The 22058-nt window shown below is 40.3% G+C and overlaps 1 protein-coding gene across 1 annotated transcript in view; it reads right to left on the bottom strand.

The window, feature by feature from the left end:
• Positions 1 to 4742: 4742 nt before the first annotated feature.
• Positions 4743 to 22058, bottom strand: part of PKIA (cAMP-dependent protein kinase inhibitor alpha) — a 58696-nt gene continuing 41380 nt past the window's right edge. The window contains exons 2-3 of the mRNA XM_024209011.3: positions 12451 to 12628; positions 4743 to 6558 (exon numbers count right to left, since the gene is read on the bottom strand). Coding sequence (XP_024064779.1) covers positions 6479 to 6558; positions 12451 to 12601 — 231 coding nt within the window. The 5' untranslated portion in view covers positions 12602 to 12628 and the 3' untranslated portion in view covers positions 4743 to 6478. The remainder of the gene's footprint in view (positions 6559 to 12450; positions 12629 to 22058) is intronic.

Genomic DNA, 22058 nt, shown 5'->3' with positions numbered 1-22058 from the left:
GTCGACTCTGGTACTCCACCAGAATGAGGAGCGCAAGTGGAGTTGACAGACCATCAGCTGTCTACTTACTGTGGTGTCTTCACTGCAGTAAGTAGATTTAAGTACATCGACTTCAGCTATGCTATTCATGTAGCTGAAGTTGCGTATCTTAGATTGACCCCGCGCAGTAGTGTAGACAAGCCCTGAGTAGCCTTTCCTTTTCCTCACCCCATCTTTCCACCATGTGCATAGAACATACTGCAAAAGGACCAAGTGTTGCTGCTTCCAAAAGATGCTGGTGCCACCACAGGGCTGTACTATTTTCAATGTTATGTTTAATTATTTTTTATTTAAATTAACTAATTATATTAGTTAATTTAGAGATTAGATTCCTGTTCGAACAGCTGTTGAAATTCAAAGTAGTTGTAAGATCCTGTGAAAGATGGTCATGTACAACAGCTCTTATTAATGCACTATCCCATGGTTCTGTTTGTTTGAATATTGCTATTTACATGACCCTCAATATGTACAGCAAGATAGTTGTAGCAATTAACATGAATAAACATAAGTGGAATATGTATTACACACTTTTGCCATCTGTCATTTTAATTTTTCCTTTTTTTTTTTATTTAGAATCACCTGACCAAAGTCTTTTTTTTTTTATTTTGTTTTTGTTTTTTTAAAATTCAGGATGAAGGCAAACAGGATTGTTTGGTATTTAGTTGGCAAGCATGCAGGAATTGAAGAAAAGTTTCCATCTACAATTCTAATTTACAGCATATTCTTGTTCTAATTAAAACCTGAGGATTTAAGAGTATCTAGCCACAGTCTCTCATTCTTCAACAGCAGGAGCATGATGCATTGCAAGTAAGTGAGGCTTTTCTTATGGCACACATCACAGTTATGGTTAAACCTAGAGCTAGTCTGAGGTCCATATATCAGCTAGGTCATGTAAGGTGTCCCCTCACCCCAACATTGCCATGTCCCTGTCACAGTTCAGGGCAACTGCATCTGTATTTCCCCTCAGGGGTTCAGAAAGGGCACCCACTCTCAGCTTGCAGCTCCCCACCTATTGCCTTTCTGGGTGGAAACCTGTTTCTCTCCCTGCTGACTAGCAAAGACAGTCTGTGCTTGCTTTCCCCTCAGACTGATTGAGTGATTTTTTTCACCAGTTGCAAGTTACTTCCTAGGCAAGTTCCTACTTTATTCTTAAGGTAAAAAGCACTACAGAGAAAACATTAAACCCATAAAAGAACCTACATGTATGCTAATAAGCTTAGTGGACATTATATCACCCTAGGGGTTTCTTTGCAGTTACAAGTTCGTCAGAGCTTTGGCTCAGTCTTAAGGGGCCTGCTGTGGTGATTGGCCTACAAATTCACTCTCATTGTGAGCTCAGAAGTAAAAAGTATATGAAACTTCATAAAATGTCACAGTAACCTATAACAAGTGTTGATGGGAAAAGATAGGTAAGGGAGACAGATTGAACTAGTTCAAAACAAAAAGACCTGCTGATATCTTAAGGACTGTGTTGAAATGATGCTTGGTAAAAAAAAAAAAAAGATGTGGACCAGAAATTAATGAACCAAATAAATGTATATTAGGCCTAACTGGTGGACAAATGACACGAGCTATTCCACCATCACTCTCGTTTTGGGTCCTTAAAGAGACTTTGGGGGAAAAGACGGAAGAGAACGGACAGTGGCATTTTACTTCAGTAGCCTCTATCTCCTGTGACCCTAAGCCTTCATCATCCTAATCCTGAGATGGGTTCCTAACCAGACCATGCCAAAGAAAGTGGGTTTAACAGGCCAATGCTCAAACCACTGAGCTACTCCTCCCCCACCCCCCAGAGGGTGCTAATGGAGGAAGTTTATTAGCCTCTTCTCTGCGCCCCCCCCCCCCCGAGAAGGTGCATACACATACACAATTGCATTTTGAATACCATGTACCCTGAAGGTGTTAACCCTTATACCAGTTGCTCTCAAATCTAATCTGTCTTGTGTACCCCAAGTTTCACCTCACCTAAAACTACACAATCAGATATAAAAATACAAGTGTCACACTATTACTGAAACATTGCTTACTTTCTCATTTTTAACTGTAGCATTCTAAAATAAATCAATTGGAACATAAATATTGTACTTACATTTCAGTGTATAATATATAGAGCAGTATAAAGTCATTGTGTGAAATTTTTGTTTACACTGGCTTCACTAGTGCTTTCTGTGTAGCCTGTTGTAAAACTAGGCAAATATCTAGATAAGTTGATGTACCTCCTGGAAGACCTCTGTGCACCCCCAGGGACACACGTACCCCTGGTTGAGAACAACTGTCTTATTCAATAAGGGCTAACTTACCTCAAACTTTATCTTAATTTTTTAAGTTTAGTTCAGGATACTACATGGTGTTGTCAGTCTGTCACACTGACTATACACTATGCCTCTGGGGAATATAATTTTCTGCAGAGGGTCCTAATACAGATACCATAAAGAGGCACTGCCTTCCTACCAGCTGCTGGTGTGTGCTCTTTGGTGGCCACAGCAGCATCTGTATTACTTGACCTCATGCTCCCTTGAGTCCCAGCTCTTTCATATCCTCACCCTGGGGGGATACTTCAAAGCATGTCTCCTGGTGTACAGGCCACAGGAAGGAGGAGGTACAGCATTCTCCTCTCACTCCAAAGAAGGTGGAGAATCAGTTAAAAAGAGACCAATCGAGTCATCCAGCCCCCATCTCTACCAATGCATCAGTTTCCTATTTCAGAGGGAGATGGGGGGGAATCATGGAAAAAACAAAACCACAGACAGAAAGGAGAACATAATAGAACAGAACACGGGAGCAAAAAAGGGCCAGAAACCTTAATGCAGCATACCCAGGTAAGGGAGGCAGAACACATGGGACACTGTTAAGGTGAAACAGTGACTGCACTGTAGTTAATGCTGTGTTACAGAGTTCAGTTTTAACAGGAGCTTTAAGCCTTTATTTTGAACAGTCTTGTTGAAATGGCAAACACCAAAATATAGAATAGAAACTTTGAGCAGTATTTTCATACTGGTTTGATGAAAAGTGAATTGATACCATGAGATTAAAGTGTTTTAAAATCACCCCTTTTGGGCATTTTATTCCCAAAGGCTGGATTGCCTCACTTTCCTTTGTTCTTCTTTTGCAAGAAATCTAAAACACCATGAGATGTGTCCTATGTAGCAGAACATACTCCCTCCACACAAACTTAAAAGCATGGAAATTAGAGGAAATCCTTTCCACCTTCCCATTGCCTGCAACAGTGCTGCTGGCATACTTATGGCACAACTACTCAGATGCATAGAATGTGTGCAAGTCAGATTTACTGATCTGTTGATTTAAAAGCATTCAAGGATCAGTGCTAAGATTTGACAGAGTGCAAGTTTGATGAAATAAAGGTTCTTACTGCTTTTCTGGTATCTGTTGGAGATGGAAGTGAAGGCCTTATAGCGTGTGTTATCAATAGCACAGGCAAGATGAAGGTGGAAAGGAATGCACAAGCATTTCCCTTAATTTCTTATTTCCATGCTTTGAAGGTTTTGGTAGCTACATCGCGTCCTGCTGCAACCTCAGCCACCACTAAATGTAGTTTTCCATTTGTTAATAGGACCAAGGAAGACAATATGGGGAACAGTATGAAGGACAGAAATGTGAGGGGATAAGGGAACACTATGAAAGAAGAGCCCATGGAGTAGCCCACCCTAACAGTTGTAGCCATTCTACAGAATTTAAGTCACCCTATTAAGTCCATGTTAGTTACATCCTATAGGATTTTAGAGTAATTTCTATAGAATCATATTGGATTAAAATTCCTAAACTCTCCAGGACTTTTCCCACAAGAGAAGAGACAATAAGGCATAGGGAAAGGTAAAGGACAGAGGATGGGGTAGTGGGGATTTAGAAACAGCCAAGAAGGGACAAAATTGCATATTTAGGGCACAATTCTGCCACCCTTCCTCAAGTTAAGTGGTAACTTGAACTAAGGTTCTCTGATGCTAGGGAGATAAGCAACTTATATGTAGAATTCTTGCTATAAAACAGAGTAAAATGTCATCTCAGTGTAGAAGCAGCACAACTAGGTTCTTAGAAAAACAAGAAAGGTACCATTTTTCCCTTAAGAGGAGAGTAGGAAGCACAGCAAGATGGGAATAAATAAAGGGGAAAGAACAAATACTAGTTAGAGATGGAAGGAGAAAATGGAATTCTAGTCCATGAAATAGACTGAAGAAGGAAAACATACTGAGATGGGGAAAAAATTGAGAAAATAAGCATGGACAAACACTTGGGCTAATGCATTGTATTTATTCCTGTTGGTACTCCTTCTCGATGGCATTTTCCTGGCAAATATCCAACAGAGCTGTAAATCCGGAGGAAGGGAATAGCAAAATGATTTGTTGGGGACTAGAGTCTTACTTCTTTGCACTGTTAGTGCTGGGATGACATTAACTGTTTCATGCCACAGTGGAAAATCCTGTGTCATCGTTCCCCCTCTCCCCCCGAATGTCAAGTCCTGATGCAGAAGTGAGGGGAAACCTTTGAACAACAATTTAGTTTCCTTCAAAGGGACTCCAAGGGAAACCAATCATGACACAATTAGTGTGTGTTTATCAGCAGTTAGCTTGAAAGGAAACAGGCTATTCCTGCAGGCACCAGGAATGCTATGAGTTTGACAGTTAGGTATCCAACTTCCAGACAACAGGAGGTAAAAGGGGCCAGTTTGTGCTAATGAACCACAGGCAAACTGCTGGTTTGTTATTTATTAACACTAATAAATGAGCTCATAACACTGATCAGAGAGTTTACACATCTCACAAAAAATTTCATGTGACAAGTATCATGATACATATTGTAGAAACAACAGCCATGGCCATAACAGTAAAGAATGTTTCATTAACTGATGACTAATATACCCGAAAGCAATCACACTAGTAATTAGTAAGAATTTACAAACATTAAAAAGTGCATAACATTTGAAACCAAAGGAAAAAACGTGACATCACTGTCTGTTAGTTAAAAAAAAAAAGGCTTCTCTTCTTTTTACTCTGTGATTGGTGCCCATGCAGTTGCCACAGTAGTAGTCATCCTTCTCACTCACCTAGATCAGGGAGACGTGGGACTGCCCCAAGACTAAGCACTAGTGTAAATCTATGGCCTTTTTTGCCCAGGGGAAATTGACCATCATAGCTATTACAGAACACCTTATTCTAGAATAGTTATTCCAAAGTAATTTACACAGGTGGACACATTATTCTGGAATCAGAGTGACTTTATTCCAAAATAAATAATCTTCTCAGAAAAGCAAAGGCGTTATTTTGGAATAAAATCGCTTTCATTCTAGAATCGAAAGTCAACAGAGGGGAGTTATTCCAGAATAGCTTCAATTATATCAGAATAGTTATTCCAGAATGGTTGTTCTGGAACAGCCAGGCTGGTCAATTTCTCTCATGTAGACAAGAGCTAGGTTTAACAGCAGGAACCACAGCTTCATCAGCACCACTGGCTTAATTATTTTCAAATCAATGTTTTTCAAACCATACAGGTTATATGTTTACTCTAAAACAACAATAATAAAATGATTGGACTTTATTTTATTAAAAAAAAAAGCCCAGAGAAAGATTAATAAATCAGAGAAAAAATACAGGGAAAACACAAAATGTAAAGATTCAGCTCGAATCCCTGATCTGCAACTAACTACAGTCAAGTGGCTGACCTGTACCACAGACACAAAACATACCCAACTGAGGGAATATTCACATTAGTGAATCACTCTGAAGGCTCATCTAGTAATAAATTGGAGTGCTGATGAGTCAATAGTTTTAGGCATAATCAATTTAGCGGTTGACATTTTAATTTGTCATGTGCAAACCACCACATTATGCAAAAAAACCCAGCCCTTTCAAACAAGTGGTAGAAAAATTCACAGTAACAGAAATATTCTTCATAAGCATTTGAGACAGGGCAGGGTGGAGCTTATAAGTAGTACAATACAAAACATTGTAAATAACAGAGCTGTAAATCACAGATGCAGAGTTCTAAAACCAGTGCTTTCTATATAGTTCTTTTACTAGGTGATCACTTTGGCCAGAGAATTTTAAACTCTGAGGATCACTCAAACCTTTGCCACAGAACACAATTAAATCCTCTGATGGTTCAAAGACCATTTGCTACAAGAATTATCTACTTTGTTCTACTTTCTACAAGCATTCCCATCAAGTGGTTGTTATGAAAAGATCCATCCGATGACAATGTCCCACGATTAGTAATGTTTCAACCATTGCTAATGACAGAGGTAGAACAAATTCTGTCTGCTGTCACAGCCTGCATCCCCATTTTTAGCATTATGTTGAGCAGGTTCCAGCAGTGAAACGCATCCATTTTCTTTTCCACCAGCTTGCTCATGGAAACAAATTTGTTCCAGTAAACTCCTGCAGTCTGAAAACATCCAGCAGCTGCTCCTGTCGGTCAAAGTTGGACGTCAGCTTTCTTGTTTCGCTGCTTCCCCCTGGGTCTCCCCAGCTTGTTCAGTTGGGTTTCTTTGTGCATCTCCTTCACCTTCTGCAAGGAACAAACAAAGGAGGGAATGATGGGGGGGGGGAGGGGGGAAAGAGGGAACAACCCGTTTTCAGACTGATCCATTCTAGATTTGTATTTTGCTCCTGGAATAAAATTTTATCCTTTGCCAAATTTAAGATTTTTACAGTGTTATTGTAGCAGTGTTGGTCCCAGGATATTAGAGAGATAAGATAGGTGTGGTAATATCTTTTATTGCACCAACTTCTGTTGGTAAAAGACAAGCTTTCAGAAGTTGATCCAATAAAAGATACTGCCTCACCCCCATGGTCTCTCAAATTTAAGAGGTGTCAGAAGATATCTGAGAAATCAAGCCAAAAGGAGAACTACTATGCTGAACTACTATGGTGCATTTAATTCAAATATGCTTTAAAGATACCCTATATTGATGAAATATCAAGACTGCATATTTAAAGACATACCTTGACAAACCTATTTCTGGCTGAACAGTTATCGTCTATCATTGCAAGTAACATTAAGATTACTAAAACTGAAAGACGTTAACAGTTTTCTAGGTTTCTTTACTATGTTAATTTGACTATATAAGAAAATCATTGTTTGTACTATGCCTAAATACAGCTATCTGGTGGGCTATACAATTATGGTAGACAAGTACCATATTAAACAATATTGGTACAATTATTTTTTAAATTCATTCACTGTGTGTAGTACTTTCTCCACGGATCACACTCCACATACGCCACTACTTCTGCTGTCTCATTATAAGCCACACGAATGATTTGCAGACTGGAAAATATGTCTTACAGTGATAGACTTAAGGAGGTCAGTCAATTTAGTTAATCTAAAAGAAGGTTAAGAGGTGACTTCATAATGGCCTATAAGTACCTACAGGAGCAGAACACATCTGATAGTAAAGGGCTCTTTTAGCAGCTAGATAAAATCCAATGGTTAGAAGTTGAAGCTAGACAAATTCAATTTGGAATAAGAAGGTAATTTACCATTGAAACAATTTACCAAGCAAAGTGATGGATTATTCGTCATCTGTACTCTAAAGATTGAATGTCTCCTAAAAATAGATGTTTGAATTACAGCATAAATTATAGGGCTTGATGCATGAATTACTGGGTGAAATTCTATGGCCTGAGTCATGCTGAGGTCAGATTAGAGGATCATAAGGCCTTCTGGCCGTAAACATCTAAACGTTGTCACAGGGTGTGTCAAGGCTGATTCCCCACTCGGGCAGTTAGAGTGCAGAAGGTGGGGGCCCGCAAGGATTCTAAAAATTAATACTGTTTAACCATTCCAGGCTTGTATTAAACTCCCAAGGTTACAGCTTTTCTCTGACCTTGGCTTGGTAAATGCTGTCACCACCCAAATGCAAAACCCCTTTGAAATCCAGGAAGGCGCACTTGGGAATTCTCAAGCCCTTTCACCCCTCCTCGGGGGAAGAGCTGAGAAAGGAAAACAAAGAAATCAGCTATTGTCACCAGTTAACTTAAAAAAACATGCACAAACCTCTTGGGACATCAAAAATCCAATCCTGTTTTTAAAAAGGTAAATTTTATTAAAAACAAAAAGAAAGAAAATACATCTGGAATTTAGGCTTTTGCTAGATTTAAAAAACCCATTTACAAAAATTAAACATCAAGAATAACCTTCTTGAGGTCCACTTTAAAGGTTACAGCAAAACAAAAGCATTTGGGGTTAGCACAGAGGAGTCCACTAGCCATAAGAAATAAACAGAAATAAACCTAATCACGTCTTTCTAAACATTCCTGATCTACTTACACATTTGGAGGTTCCAAATAAGTACACCTCTACCCCGATATAATGCGACCCGATATAACACGAATTCGGATATAACGCGGTAAAGCAGCACTCCGGGGGGGCGGGGCTGCACACTCCGGTGGATCAAAGCGAGTTCGATATAATGCAGTTTCACCTATAACGCGGTAAGGTTTTTTGGCTCCTGAGGACAGCGTTATATCGGGGTAGAGGTGTAGTTCCAGGTATGATCTGATGATCTATGATCATACCTGGCTTAAAGCTTCTCATAGCATAATGCTCCCTGTTCCTCTCTTTCCCGGAGAACAACAGCACACAAAGGGTAAGCATGGGAGGTTGCTATTTTGATGCATTCACTAACACTGATGCTTATTCTATTCATTATGGGCTGACTTGTAGATAACACTTTAAAAAAAAAAAATTGTTACCATCCTTTTTCTCTGAACACCTGTCAATATCTGCATTGCACCAACTCCTCAGATCCTGCAGTCTCCTCTTCCCCAACCCACCATTATCAATGACCAAATAATTAATAGGGATTCTATTGGCATATGGACACCTACTTGAAGATAAAGTAAGTCTCCTTTTCCCAGCTGAAAGTTCTGAACTCTTTCCTCGCCTCAAAGCTTCCCATGTTTGTTATCTTTTTGAACACTCTAGTATATATTGACAAAAGTGGCTATAAAATCCAATTTTCAGTGCCCTCTCTGGCTCATCCCACTCCACACACACTGAACAGTTCTGTAGCTTTAACATTTCTCTTGTCCTGCAGGGAGAATTGTGGTGAGTAATAACTTCCTGCACATGGTTCTGGAGCACAGGTGCAATATTAAGGCTCCAGGAGCGAATTTTCCTTTAAGGATTCTTCTCAACTCATTCCACCACTTACCAATCTAGAACGCCAGTTGTCTTGCATTTGCCACCACTGATGTTTGCTCTTTGAGGCTCATTGAGTGAGATATGGTATTAGATCCAAAAATCATGACTGGCTTAAAAAATAAATGTTAGGTTCTTTCTATTTACTTTCTGGTTTCTGAGGTTCCATGGTGCTCTTGGACCATGTTTTCAAGCCTTTTTCCTGAAACCATGAGGGCTAGAATCTTATTTGAAAAAAATAAAAAAATTAAAAAAAATTAAAAAGTAAGCTGAGATTCTCATGCACTGTTTTGATTCCAGCAGGTGGGTTTTAAGAAATGAAATATCACAAGACTTGCAATAAAATTGTGAGAGTTGGCAACACTAGAAATACTTTAAATATCGCTGCTAATGACCTCTCTGATCAATCTCTAATTTATTTTCCCTTCCAGATATTCTTGGCCTTTTATGGTCCATCACCTTTCCCAGAGGTCACATCACTGACTTAATCCTATCAAAATTTATCTTCTCCTCTACTCATTTTTACTGATCCAAACTTAAGCTATCATTCCAATTCTGTATTGCTCTGCCTAAATCAACAGTCCTGCTTTACTCTTAGATGCCTGGACCCTCTCAGTTTTCACAAGGAGGCATCCGTCTCAACTTCTCACCTGCCAATTCTGTTCCCTACTCTCTATGATGCAACTGCATATACTGCACCTGTAACTTTTTTTCCTCTTGAGCAATTTGTATCCATCTAATCTCATAAACCAACATCTCTCACTGTACTTTTTAACCTTGGTATATGGGGCACTTTAGTTAAGTCAGGTGCTGGGCTAGTCTGTGCTGAATTCTGAATTAAACAAATGCTTCAAATTGGGTTTCATGGTCTATTTTGACAAGGTGAAAGCTCAGCTCACTGAGCTAACAACTTCTATGAGCACATGAGTATAAAACCCTGCTCTCTGCTGCCTGGCATTACTGAGGGCACAGATGTCTCAAGTTTCCTGTTGTGGATTCCCTACTTATCCAATCTGAAAAGCAATTCTCCCATAGGAATAAAAGTCACATTGCTGCAAAAAATGACAGTACATATTTATTTTAAATACACTGTGCATTAAATGTGCCCACTTTGTGGTTATTAGGAAGTTGCTAATTTATTTTGACTAGAGTGTACTGGAGTACTTGTTTTGAAGGAATAGCTTTATACATAATTACTTGCACTTTTGCAAACAAATATGAAGTAGAAGATGAGAGTCAAATTTTGGACCTACCAACTTAGTTGAGTTTGTCACTATATTGGTGTAATTTAACTAATAAGAGCACTTTTCAGCATAAATAGTCTGACACCTTTTCGGCAGCACATACATTGGCAAAGTCAGTCTGTTCCTCACCAACAAGTGTCTACATCAGAAAGCTGCCAAAACTGAAAAGCAGTACCAGGTATTGGACAGGCCTAGAGAGTGATCTACTCTCTTATCCTGACACAGGTTTGGTGGGGCATCCTTTTCTGTCATTGGTGTAACAGTGCTAGGGACACTGCAGAAGACCTCAGTTTCTGAGACTTTTGATTTAGCACCTTTAAAAGAACTGCATTCACTTTGCAAAATCAGTTGGGGAGGGGGAGAGGAGAACAACGCTCCAAAAAATCCAGACCATTCCCAATCTGGAAGGTTAACAATATATCCAACTATGTAGTTTAAGAGGAGGTAGGACAGCATTTCCATGTACCTTGCTGACTTTGTAAGATTTTATGGGCTGCTCTGAAAACTTGTCTGAAATTAATAGCATTTACATAAGCTGCAAGAGAGGTCTCAAACAAACTAAATATAATTTTGAAACATGTATCAAATTTAGGCTAATCATTATTTAACCATTCCCAGGATTTATGAAGATTCAGGATCTTAAGTCTCCTTCTCATCACAGCAAAGCCTACTGCATCTATGTGATAAATATGCTAACACAAATTAAATCAAATTCCTTTGAATGATCACAAGAGAAAGTAACTCTAGCTAGTAATTGCTCCTTCATCATTAAGAGATACTGAACATAGTCAAAACACTGACGTTTGACTGTATGATTGCAGTTTTGTAAAATGTAAATTTATGGTAGGAAAAAAGTTTAAAGGGATAAGTTGAATCTTAGCTGTAGGAATTTTGAGTATACAGCCCCAGAAGGCTGTATATAGCGATTGCATTGGAGCTGGATCAACTAAGGATACAAGTTGGCTTGTTACACAAGTCCAGGAAGATAAACAAACAAACTTCACATGCTCTATGCCCTGATCTGTTCAGTGGAGAGAGAAACTCTCAAATCTCTCTGTGTCCCCACTGAAAGCGCATGTGTGGCCCTACAAGCTAGCTGCTGGCCTGTCCTTTCTCAGACCCATTGTTTTCTCCTCCAATTAGGGCCAAACAATCTGCTGCAGGTGGAGTAAGTATAGGTTTATGTCAGGGCCATTAGAATCGAAGGGAAAAAAATGTCAATATTTACTACAGGTGTGTGTGTGGGGAAATCAATAGGAAAAGAAGCTTCAAATAAAACAAAACAAGAATAATCACGAGTATCACTGTCTTTAAACTGCTGTACAAATAGTAATTACTCCTCACAATAACCTTTTAGATAGGGATGTCTTGTTCCCATTATACAGTTGGGAAAAGAAAACAGAGAGAAAGCTTAAATGAGATGGTGCAAGCCCACGCAGTGTACGAGTGGCAGAGCCAATGTTAAAAAACACAAAGACAAACACATACACACACCTGAACAACTCAGGCATGCCTGGCTCCTAGGCTATGTCCACTAGCCTACCCCATAGCCTCCAAAGAGGCAGGAGTGGGTGTATAATTGAACATTGGATACTAAGCCTCCCCCCCAGAAAAACCAAAACAACACAAAAGCCCACATTAAAAGCCAACCATAAGGGCATTTACAATTATCTTCTGAACTGACTTTTAACCTTCTTATTCTTTCACAGTGGAAGGAACATTTGATCTTCCATAAGCAAAATCCTTATATAGGTCACCAGCTCCAACACACTGTAGAAAGTCACTACTCATTTCTGTTGTGTCTCAAGTTTGGGAAGAGAAGCCATTTTTAAATCTGAGCTTCTGTATGAGTAGCAAAATCCACTGATTCTGCAACATCAGATGAAGGGTTGGAGTTTAACCATTCACCCATGGGGAGCAGTGTGTGTATGCCAACCAGATTTACTAAATTACTAATTTCTTTTGTTTTCTCTTTTGTAAACAGCTGAAATAAAAGAATACAAGTGCTTACCTCTTTTATTTATATCAAGTTCTGATAACTTTAGGGATAGTTCACTAGAGTTCCCACTTGTAGAGGACACCAGGATATCATGTATTGCATTTCTTCTACCTGTTCTTCCTGAAGCAATAAAATCTGCATATGTAGATTCCACATCAGTCATTGCTAACAAATATCCACATAGCAGTACCTAAACATGGAGCAGAAAAAAGGTCCATAATTAAAACATGGGAAAGACAAAAAGGACAGGGAGGCAGAAGAGGATAACTAGATGCCTCTGATCATGAAGAATGAAACCTTTAAAAGGTGCTGGAGTTACAGTAGTAACACAGAGACCCCCTCAAACTACTGAAGTTGGCAAATTAAGAGAATAAAATGAACAAACATAAAAAGAGCAAGGATGTTGTACAACAAATGTTCTTTCCTAAACTATTTTGACAACTGTAGTTTAAATATTTGAAAGACTATTTCATAATACATTCATAAGTGTATTTTTTTAAAATGATAAATTTAGTACAACAAGAACTCTGCTATTTAGTGTTTGCTGGGAGGTGGGAAGAGAGTGGGAGTTGGAAAGTTCTTTTCTGCGTGAAATACAAGGCACATGAATTAACAGAGTTTGAATTAGTGAAGTTTTGCTTTGTTTCTGCATGTTTAATGTTCTTCCCTGCAGTGGAGAGGTTGTGCTTTGATAATGTTGGTACTGTATATACCACTAGGGCTTCATAAGTTAATTTGCCTTGCTGTGGTATCGGCTCCAAAGTCAATGCATTGCAATAAAGCCACTGAAGTCGGTGGAGCCATGTTGATTTACATTTACTGAGGATCTGAACTGCATCATCTCCTCGTGGTTCAATACCTCTCCTCTCCTTTCCCTTTATGGGAGAATGTTCTTGAAAAGTCATTAAATTTTGTAGGCTTCCTTTTGACAATCATATTTCTTTTACATGCCCAAACTCCATTAGCATGCTAACCTAAAGCTTCCTGCAGAGATCTAGATAGCTAGGTTTCATTAAAGAAATTTCAGACAAGTCAAGTCTGCTACACCAGTACTCGATAGAAAAGGGAGCACGGAGATCCACAAAGAAGAGGGAACTAGCATTACTCCTGGGAGAATTCTGTGCCACTGCGCATGTGCAGAATTTATGTCCCCCACAGATTTGATTGCTTCCCTGCAGAAAAATGACTTTCTGACAGGGACGCAAAGGGAAGCCACAAGAGCCGTCATGCGACCCACCCCAAGAAGTATGTTTTGGGTGCCCAGGGCAGCCAGCAGAGAGGCAAATCACTGTGGGGCAGTGGGTAGGACTGGGGAAGACCCAACTGGTGGCTCCTACCCTACACCGGGCTCAGCTGGGCTGGGGAAGATGGGACTTCCTCTTCCCCTGCAGGGCCATGTCAGACCCACCCCTAGATGTCTCCCCTCGCTGTAGGAAGCTCTGAAAACTCCCTCGCTCTCCCCCCCACACGCTTCCTGCACCCATCACTCCTCAGCTGCAGTGGGAGGGAGCTGCTCCCCCATCCACCCAACCCCTGTGCATCCAGACCCCCTCATACCCAAACCCTCCCGCCGAGTTCACCTCCCACCCGTACCCAGAACCTCCCTTGCTGAGTCCCATTACCCAGAACCCCCCCAACAAGCCCTTGTGCATCCAGATCCTCCCCCCGCAACGCACCCAGATCCCCCACTGAGCCACCTGCACCCAGATTGCCCCACACAGAACCCTCTCAACCCACACCTGGATCCCCACACTAAGCCCCTCCACACTTGGATCCTGCCCATTCATTTTAAAAACAAACACTATCCTCACAAATCTTGTCCATTCCCACCCTGCTTTTGTTTTCATTCCTTAGCTCCTTCCAGCTTCGCCCAGCCAGAGTCACTTAATCAGCCTAGTGTACCATATTGGAATCTACTGACGAGCTATTTGAGAAGCCAGAGAAAGGGGACGATGTACAATATTTTATCTGGCTAAATATAGCCATATTGAATATCATTGTAAGAGTGACTTATCCACCAAGAATTTCAAGACTATGAATCTTCTGAGAATGAACTAGTGACACTGTGTCACACGCCAAATGCTGAATGGCTGACATAATTTCACTCCTGGGAATGAGACCCATGAAACAAGAAACCTGCTGTGAAGAAACAGGGAATTAAAAGAGGTCAGCAGTGACCAAAAGCTTGTCTGATATACGCAAAATGGTGCTGTGCCTTTCAGTCAACCAAAGCTTTTTCGGGCTTCACAATAATCCATGCCAGGATATACGTACTGATTCCTGTAATATGTTGTCTCCTCATAACACTATGAAACAGTGAAGCAGTTTAATAACTTACTGAATTTACTATTTAGTTCAGCCCCAATCTGCAAATATGTTTTTTTTTTAAAACAAAATAAATAAATGGATTAAAAGCATATAGGGTGGGGATGAGAGGATGAGGATAATGGTGTCATTACCAGCCAAAGGTCAGGTTAAAATCCAGCACAAGACTTCAGACTTACCTGTGCTTTTCTCCAAAACATGTCAAACTTGACATGATCAGAAGACAGAGATTTACGACTTGATTTTAATGCAACTTACTCAAGTAATAATTGTTTGGTCCTTTTATTTAGTGCAGGTTTCAAGAACACTAAGTGCAAAGCCAATGAGTAAAGTGTCTAGCCACAGGAGCCGCTCCTCAAAAACAAATAGCTTGAATTTTGATGCTAATATAGCACCAGTCCCAAGTCTACACAGCAATTGTTTCTTGCCAGGATGCTGCCTTAATCTGTTAAATGCAGCAGCAGCAGCACACTGCCAGAAGGAGCATTCTTTCATTCTGCAGAAAGCTGTACATTGCATTGCTGATTACAGTGGATTTGCTCACAAATTGATGAAGCACACACTATTGCTCAATTTCATTTAGAATGTTTTCAACTGTGTTTCGCCCCAGGTGTTTGCAATACCCTCACCCTCCATACCAGTTATGGTGATTTCTAGAGCAAACATGGCTCATAGTTTTGAAGGGCTACCCTTAACTTTCCCTCAGAATTTAGAAACCAGGATGATTTCTCTGTCATGGGAAGAAATTAGTGACAAGTGGCCATCTTTCACAGTGGTACTATTCTAGAGCCTCCTGCCTCACCAGATTTACTGATCTACAGCTCATACTGCCAGAATCCAAGGATCTCCATTTCCTTCCTTCAGAGGGCCTTTATCCACCAGATCTACTAGATGACAACAAACAGGGAGGTGGTTTCCTCCAACACGAACATCCAAACCACTCCAGGAATTAGGTGTCAGGAGATACATAGACACAGTCTTTATTTCACCTGCGTAACTGGAGTACATCCCTCTCCCCAGTATGACTGAGTTATACCAGGCCTTGGATTAGCTTTGCCTATAGGGTCCTTATTTACATATTAACCATAAAATAGTTATTCAGTAGGGGCTGTGGATACTCAGCACTCCTAAACTCAATAGGAGTGGAAAGCATTCAGTAACTCTGAAACACCAGGCTCATTGTAGAGTACGGTTAGAACAGGCCACTCCCACATCATGGCAGCTGTCACCCTAACCTCAGTTTCTTCTCCTGGTTCTCCATCAATTCACACATGAATCCAAGAGTTTATTTAACGTTTCCCCTCTTAGATCTGTTTTATTAAGTCATTCTAGTTCCATAACCTAAGTTTGCCTGTGCTCCCAGATACTAAGGTTGCTTCCCTGATCAGTGGGGCATCATAAATAATCCCCCTCTACCCTGCTAGGCTTAGGTCTTTTTCTCCCCTAGTTACCAGGGTTCCTACAGCCTTTGTTCCAGGGACTGCAGCACGGCTGCCCTTGGTATAGGGTTCTCTGCTTCCCTCTTCCAAGGGACTTTGCCTAAAGTCTGGCAAGCTTCTCTAGCCTGCCACCATCCTGGCTGTCCTGCCAGAGAGCCCTTCTGATCTCAGCAGGTCTCTCCCAGGTGTGAGCAAGAAGTCCATCTTCTAGGAGGCACTGCCTCCAGGTGGCATCAGGTGACCTTTGACTCGGGTGCTGGTGAGAGCTTGTGGCTTCAAACCCTTACATGCTGAACTCACACTGTGACAAGACCTCTTTTCTGATGGCAGGTATTGGGTCATTTCACAAGTTCAGATATTAATGGGGTTTGGCAGCAAGTGAAATTAAAAAAATTCCCTGGTATGTAGGGGAATGTTGCGTGCTACCAGGACGCAGAACAGTAGTGGGCTGCTCAAAGCCTTCCTAGCGAACCTTTGAGTAATGACTACATCATATTCTTTTTTATATATCAATATAAATAAAATATATACATACTATATTACAGAGAATTCAGGAGTGTTTTCCATGTTATTCTAGGGTAACAACGAATATGAACTCCTTTTGGAGTATCCCATCAGAAGTATCTCACAAGGCATATAACATGAACACTTCTGAATTCTCATTTTAAAATGTACACATACAGTAACTCGTCACTTAACATTGTAGTTATGTTCCTGAAAAATGCTACTTTAAGCAAATCGATGTTAAGTTAATCCAATTTCCCCATAAGAATTAATGTAAATGAGGCGGTTAGGTTCCAGAGAAATTTTTTTCACCAGGAAAAAGACCAAACACACACACGTACACAGTATAAGTTTTAAACAAACAATTTAATACTGTACACAGCAGTGATGATTATGAAGCTTGGTTGAGGTGGTGAAATCAGAGGGTGGAAGAGGGTGGGATATTTCACAGGGAATGCCTTACTGCTAAATGATGAACTAGCACTCAGCTGAGCCCCCAAGGGTTAACACATTGTTGTTAACATAGCCTCTACAAGACCCCACGAATGGAGGGAGGAGACACAGCATGGCTGAGAGAGACAGAGAGACATACCGTGTGTGTGAGTGTGAGTGAGAGAGACATATACCATGTGTGTGAGAGACACACACATTGCCCTTTTAAGTATGCTGACACCACTCTAAGTACATTGCCTTTTTAAGTAGATCAGCAAGTTGAGACAGCAGTTACTGCCAGCAAGCTCCCTCCATCCTGAACCCTGTCATGTCCTCCCCGCACTCTGTGGAGATGGGGTAAAGGAGTGGGGGGCAGAAGCAGGGGGACACCCTGACGTTAGCACCTTTCTTCCTCTCCACCCTCCGCACAGCGAGCAGGAGGCTCCCGGGAGCAGCTCCAAGGCAGCGGGCAGGAGCAGCACGGGGCAGTGGGGGAGGGACAGCTGAACTGCCAGCAATTGATAACCTGCTGGGCACCTGCCGCACAGGGAACTTAGGGGAGCTGATGGAGGGCTGCCGGTCCACCCTGGTTCCAAGCCCCCACCAGCTAGCTCCAATGGGCTGCTCTTTCTGCAAGCAGTGGACAATGCAGGCAGCTGCCAAACAACATTATAAGGGAGCATTGTGCAGCTTTAAATAAGCATGTGCTCTAAATGATCAGCAACGTAACAAGGAAACAATGTTAACCGGGATGATGTTAAGTGAGGAGTTACTATATTATATTGAAAATATATTTCTTGTATATAAACTAACCATAATAGTAATAAAGGTACTCCTGAGAAGATTCTTTTTTTTAAAACCCACAGAAATGAAGTCTTTGATCAATAGGCTTGGTTTCCTAACACATATGCTGCAATATTTATTGACAACTTCTAATTTTTGTGCCTGTATAATCTCCTTAGTGTCACTGAAACACAATTTTGTTTTGTGTTGGCATTTTAGGCAGAATCATGAGACATTATTCCTTAAATATGCAAAAAGAACAGGAGTACTTGTGGCACCTTAGAGACTAACAAATTTATTAGAGCATAAGCTTTCGGTATGCATCCGAAGAAGTGGGTTGTAGCCCACGAAAGCTTATGCTCTAATAAATTTGTTAGTCTCTAAGGTGCCACAAGTACTCCTGTTCTTTTTGCAGATACAGACTAACACGGCTGCTACTCTGAAACCTGTCCTTAAATATGGAATATCATTGACATCACCACAGAAATCCCCTTTCACGGCGATGGCTTGATGACTGGAAGTCTGTGACTGATTTAGTGCAACCACCACCAAGCAATTACCATTTCTTCTTAAAACCCCTTTTTTTCATTCTCTTTGGGACAAGTGGAATCTGGCTTTTAGTATATATATTAATATTTCATGAAACATTATTTTAAATTTCTTACCTAACTGCATTAACCTGGTCTCCTTGGATAAAATCCTGATTCTACTCCCATTGCCTTCAATAGGGCCAAAATTTCATCCCTTAACTTTAAAGGTTCTTTTAAAAATGAAATGTTTATAAATAACCAGCTACCAAGTGTTACTGAGGAATTTCCTGACATTTTTCAGTAACATTTTCTGCTGGACTCAATTCAACAATTACTAACAAAATATTGAAACCATAATACAAATATAATTAAAGTATTTTCTAACACTACTCTTTAGCATGGAAAGACTGGTAATGACTGTATCATTACAGCTGCAAGCGGGGGGGGGGGGGGGGGTGTCTTTCAAAGGCCATTTCAAATTCAGATTTTCATGGTTCAAAGTCTTCCAGGTTAACTCTTACAGTGAAATATTTTAATTCATTCCCCTCCCCATTCTTCCTGAAAACACTAACAGTTACAAAATGTTTAATTTAAAGATGACCTCTCTGAACCAAGCTCAGATTTTGTGATCTTTCTTCCATTCTTCTCCATAGTATGATCAAGTTACAGCTCCAGATTTGATGGGGCATAATATATCTAATTGTACTTTTTATAGGTTAGTTTTGTTATTGGGGTGGGGAACTAAAGCTCATTAAATTACTGCACAAGTCTAGTGAATCTGATTGAGATAAAAAAACCTACAAACACAGAATGCTCACATACTGTCACAGGGCCTGCTCCTACTGAAACTGATGGGAGCAACTGAATGTCACAGGGAGCAGAATCAGACCCCCAGGAATTCAGGCAGAAGAGGAGACTTCCTAAGATCTGCAGGGGGAACAGAAGAGAAGCTCCACTACAACACACCTTAGCAGGTGCACATAATAGGTGCTCCACTGCTGTTCCTTCAAATACCTTCTTGACAAGTCTCTCTGCTTCCATCCTTTGATCTCACTAGCCCAATTTATGGGATAATATTCATCATCCTTTTATATACAGTTTATTGTCTCCCCAAGATTTCCTAGCAACGTGTGTTACATTTCTTTCTCCAATACAATCTGGTTCTACTGGGAAAACTGGAACACAGCCTGACATTTAGTTGGACGGTAGTGTAAAATCCTGACTCCACTGAAGTCAGTGACAAAACCTTCTATTGACTTTAAAGGGGCAGTATTTTACCCAGTGACTTTACTGCTGTTCTCAAGAATCTGGAAGTGAAAGCATAAAATTATGCCACATAACACTGACAACTTTTCAATGCACATTAAAAATCAATACCCAGAAGCTAACCAGACCAGTAGTATATCTGGTGCTTGAATTAAACCTGTTTCAAGGACTGGCCCCTCTATTGGAAAGTCTATTGTTTTTAACCTGTCATTGCCTCACATCCATGTTTTGTCAGTGTTTCCATTACTATCACAAAGGAAAGAAACAAAATGAAGGCAAAAATACAACAAGCCTGTGAAGAGTGTCTTCAGTGTAGGATTTGGCATGTGTTACCGGCAGCAGGAAGAGGTAGTTTTGTTTGCACTAAAAATTACTGTAATATAAAACCTCACAAGACACAATCCTCCCTGCTCTCCCCCTCCACTCACAGAGCTGAGAATTAAGAGTGGATTTTTCAGCTTTATTAAAAAAAATTCTCAGGGTTTGGCAGATAAACTTTGTGTCATGATCTGAGCATCATTGAAAAATACTGCAATTTAATTTTATTTATTTATTTTACTGATCTATATTCAGCTTTCATATAGGAACATAAAACTCTATCCATAATACTATGCAAGCAATAGAGGAGTTGTACAATTATGTTTTTAAAATAAAATTCAGTGAAGATTCAGCTTCCCTGTAAGCTCTTTCCAGTCAACAGGAAGCCTCTGTGACTATATTTCCTACATGAACTAATAATAGATTCTAAGGCTAGATGGGATCCTCAGGCCATAGAACTTCCTCAAAATAATTTCTAGAGCAGAGCTTTTAGAAAATCATCCAATCTTGATTTTAAAATGGTCAGTGACTGAGAATCCACTACGACCCTTGGTAAATTGTTCCAATGGTTAATTACTCTCACCATAAAAAATTTATGCCTTATTTACATTCAGAATTTGTCTAGCTTCAACTTCCAGCCATTGGATTATGTTATATCTTTCTCAGTTAGATTGAAGGGCTCATTATTAAATATTTGTTTTCCCAATTAGTACTTATAAACTGTAACCAAGTCACCCCATAATCTTCTCTTTGTTAAGCTAAATAGATTGAGTTCTTTGAATCTATCACTATAAGACATGTTTTCAAACCCTTTAATCATCCCCATGGCTCTTTTCTGAGCCCTCTCTTATTTATCAACACCTTTCTTGAACTGTGGGCACCAGAACTGGACACTATATTCCAGCAGCAGTCACACCAGTGCCAAATACAGACAAAAAATAACCTCTCTAGTCCTACTCAAGATTCCCCCGTTTATATATTCCAGGATCACATTAGCTCTTTTGGCCACAGTATCACATTGGGAGCACATGTTCATCTGATTTTCCACCATAACTCCCAAATCTTTTTGGGAGTCACTCCTTTCCAGAATGGAATCTACATTCTTTCCTCCCAGATGTATACGTTTATATTTACTCATGTTAACACACATATTGTTTGCTTGCACCTAGCTTACCAGGCGATCCAGATCGCCCTGACAGTGACCTGTCCTCTCCATTATTGACCACTCCTGCAATTTGTGTGTCATCTGCAAACTTTATCAGTGATGATTTTACGTTCTCTTCCAGGTCATTGATAAAAATGTTAAATAGCATTGATGAAGGGTTACTTGCTATGGAGTTAGAGCAAAATGGGTTGTCAGAGGAACCTCTGTTGTTTTAAATCAATTTTGCAGAGTGTTATGCACCTTATGGCAAATAAATCATACTTTGTTTTGAAGCAACTGCTTCTGTGTCACTGCATACTGTTACTGTCCACAGGCTCCCAAAGGGAAACTCTTGCATTTGTCAAGCCTGCTGGGACTGCTTGATGTAACCTGGGAGATCCACTTGAAAAACAGTTGGATCCTACCTCAAAGAGAAATGGAGGCACAAGCCTGTCACTTGAAAAGGGTGCACTACGGAGACTTGGAAGAGAGTCTCAAAAGGGACAGCTCTCTCATGGCCCATGACATGGAGAAGACAAGGGGACCTGATCAGAACGAGATAGGGAGTTGTGATAGGTAGGAACTTCGAGTGGGTACTGCAAAAATTGGCTGACACAGGTATACATCTTAAGAGGGAAAAGTATATTTTTCAGGCTGCTGATATCATTTACCTAGGACAAAAAATTAATGCAACTGGCTTACACTGAGTAGAAGAGAAGGTACAGGCCATTACTGAAAGTACAGTAGGTACACGCCATTACCAAGATCACCACCAAAGTCAGTGTCCAAACTGAAATCCTTTCTAGGCCTGCTAAATTATTATGGTAAAATTTTATCCAACTTAGCATCCGTATTGGCTCCATTACACAAACGGTTACA

This window comes from Terrapene carolina, unplaced genomic scaffold, assembly GCF_002925995.2.
Source record: "Terrapene carolina triunguis isolate 2854851 unplaced genomic scaffold, T_m_triunguis-2.0 Scaffold58, whole genome shotgun sequence".
In the NCBI taxonomy this organism is placed as follows: Eukaryota; Metazoa; Chordata; order Testudines; family Emydidae; genus Terrapene; species Terrapene triunguis.
Note: the sequence above shows the minus strand (reverse complement) of the source record. Positions and strands in the feature narration are given on the sequence as shown.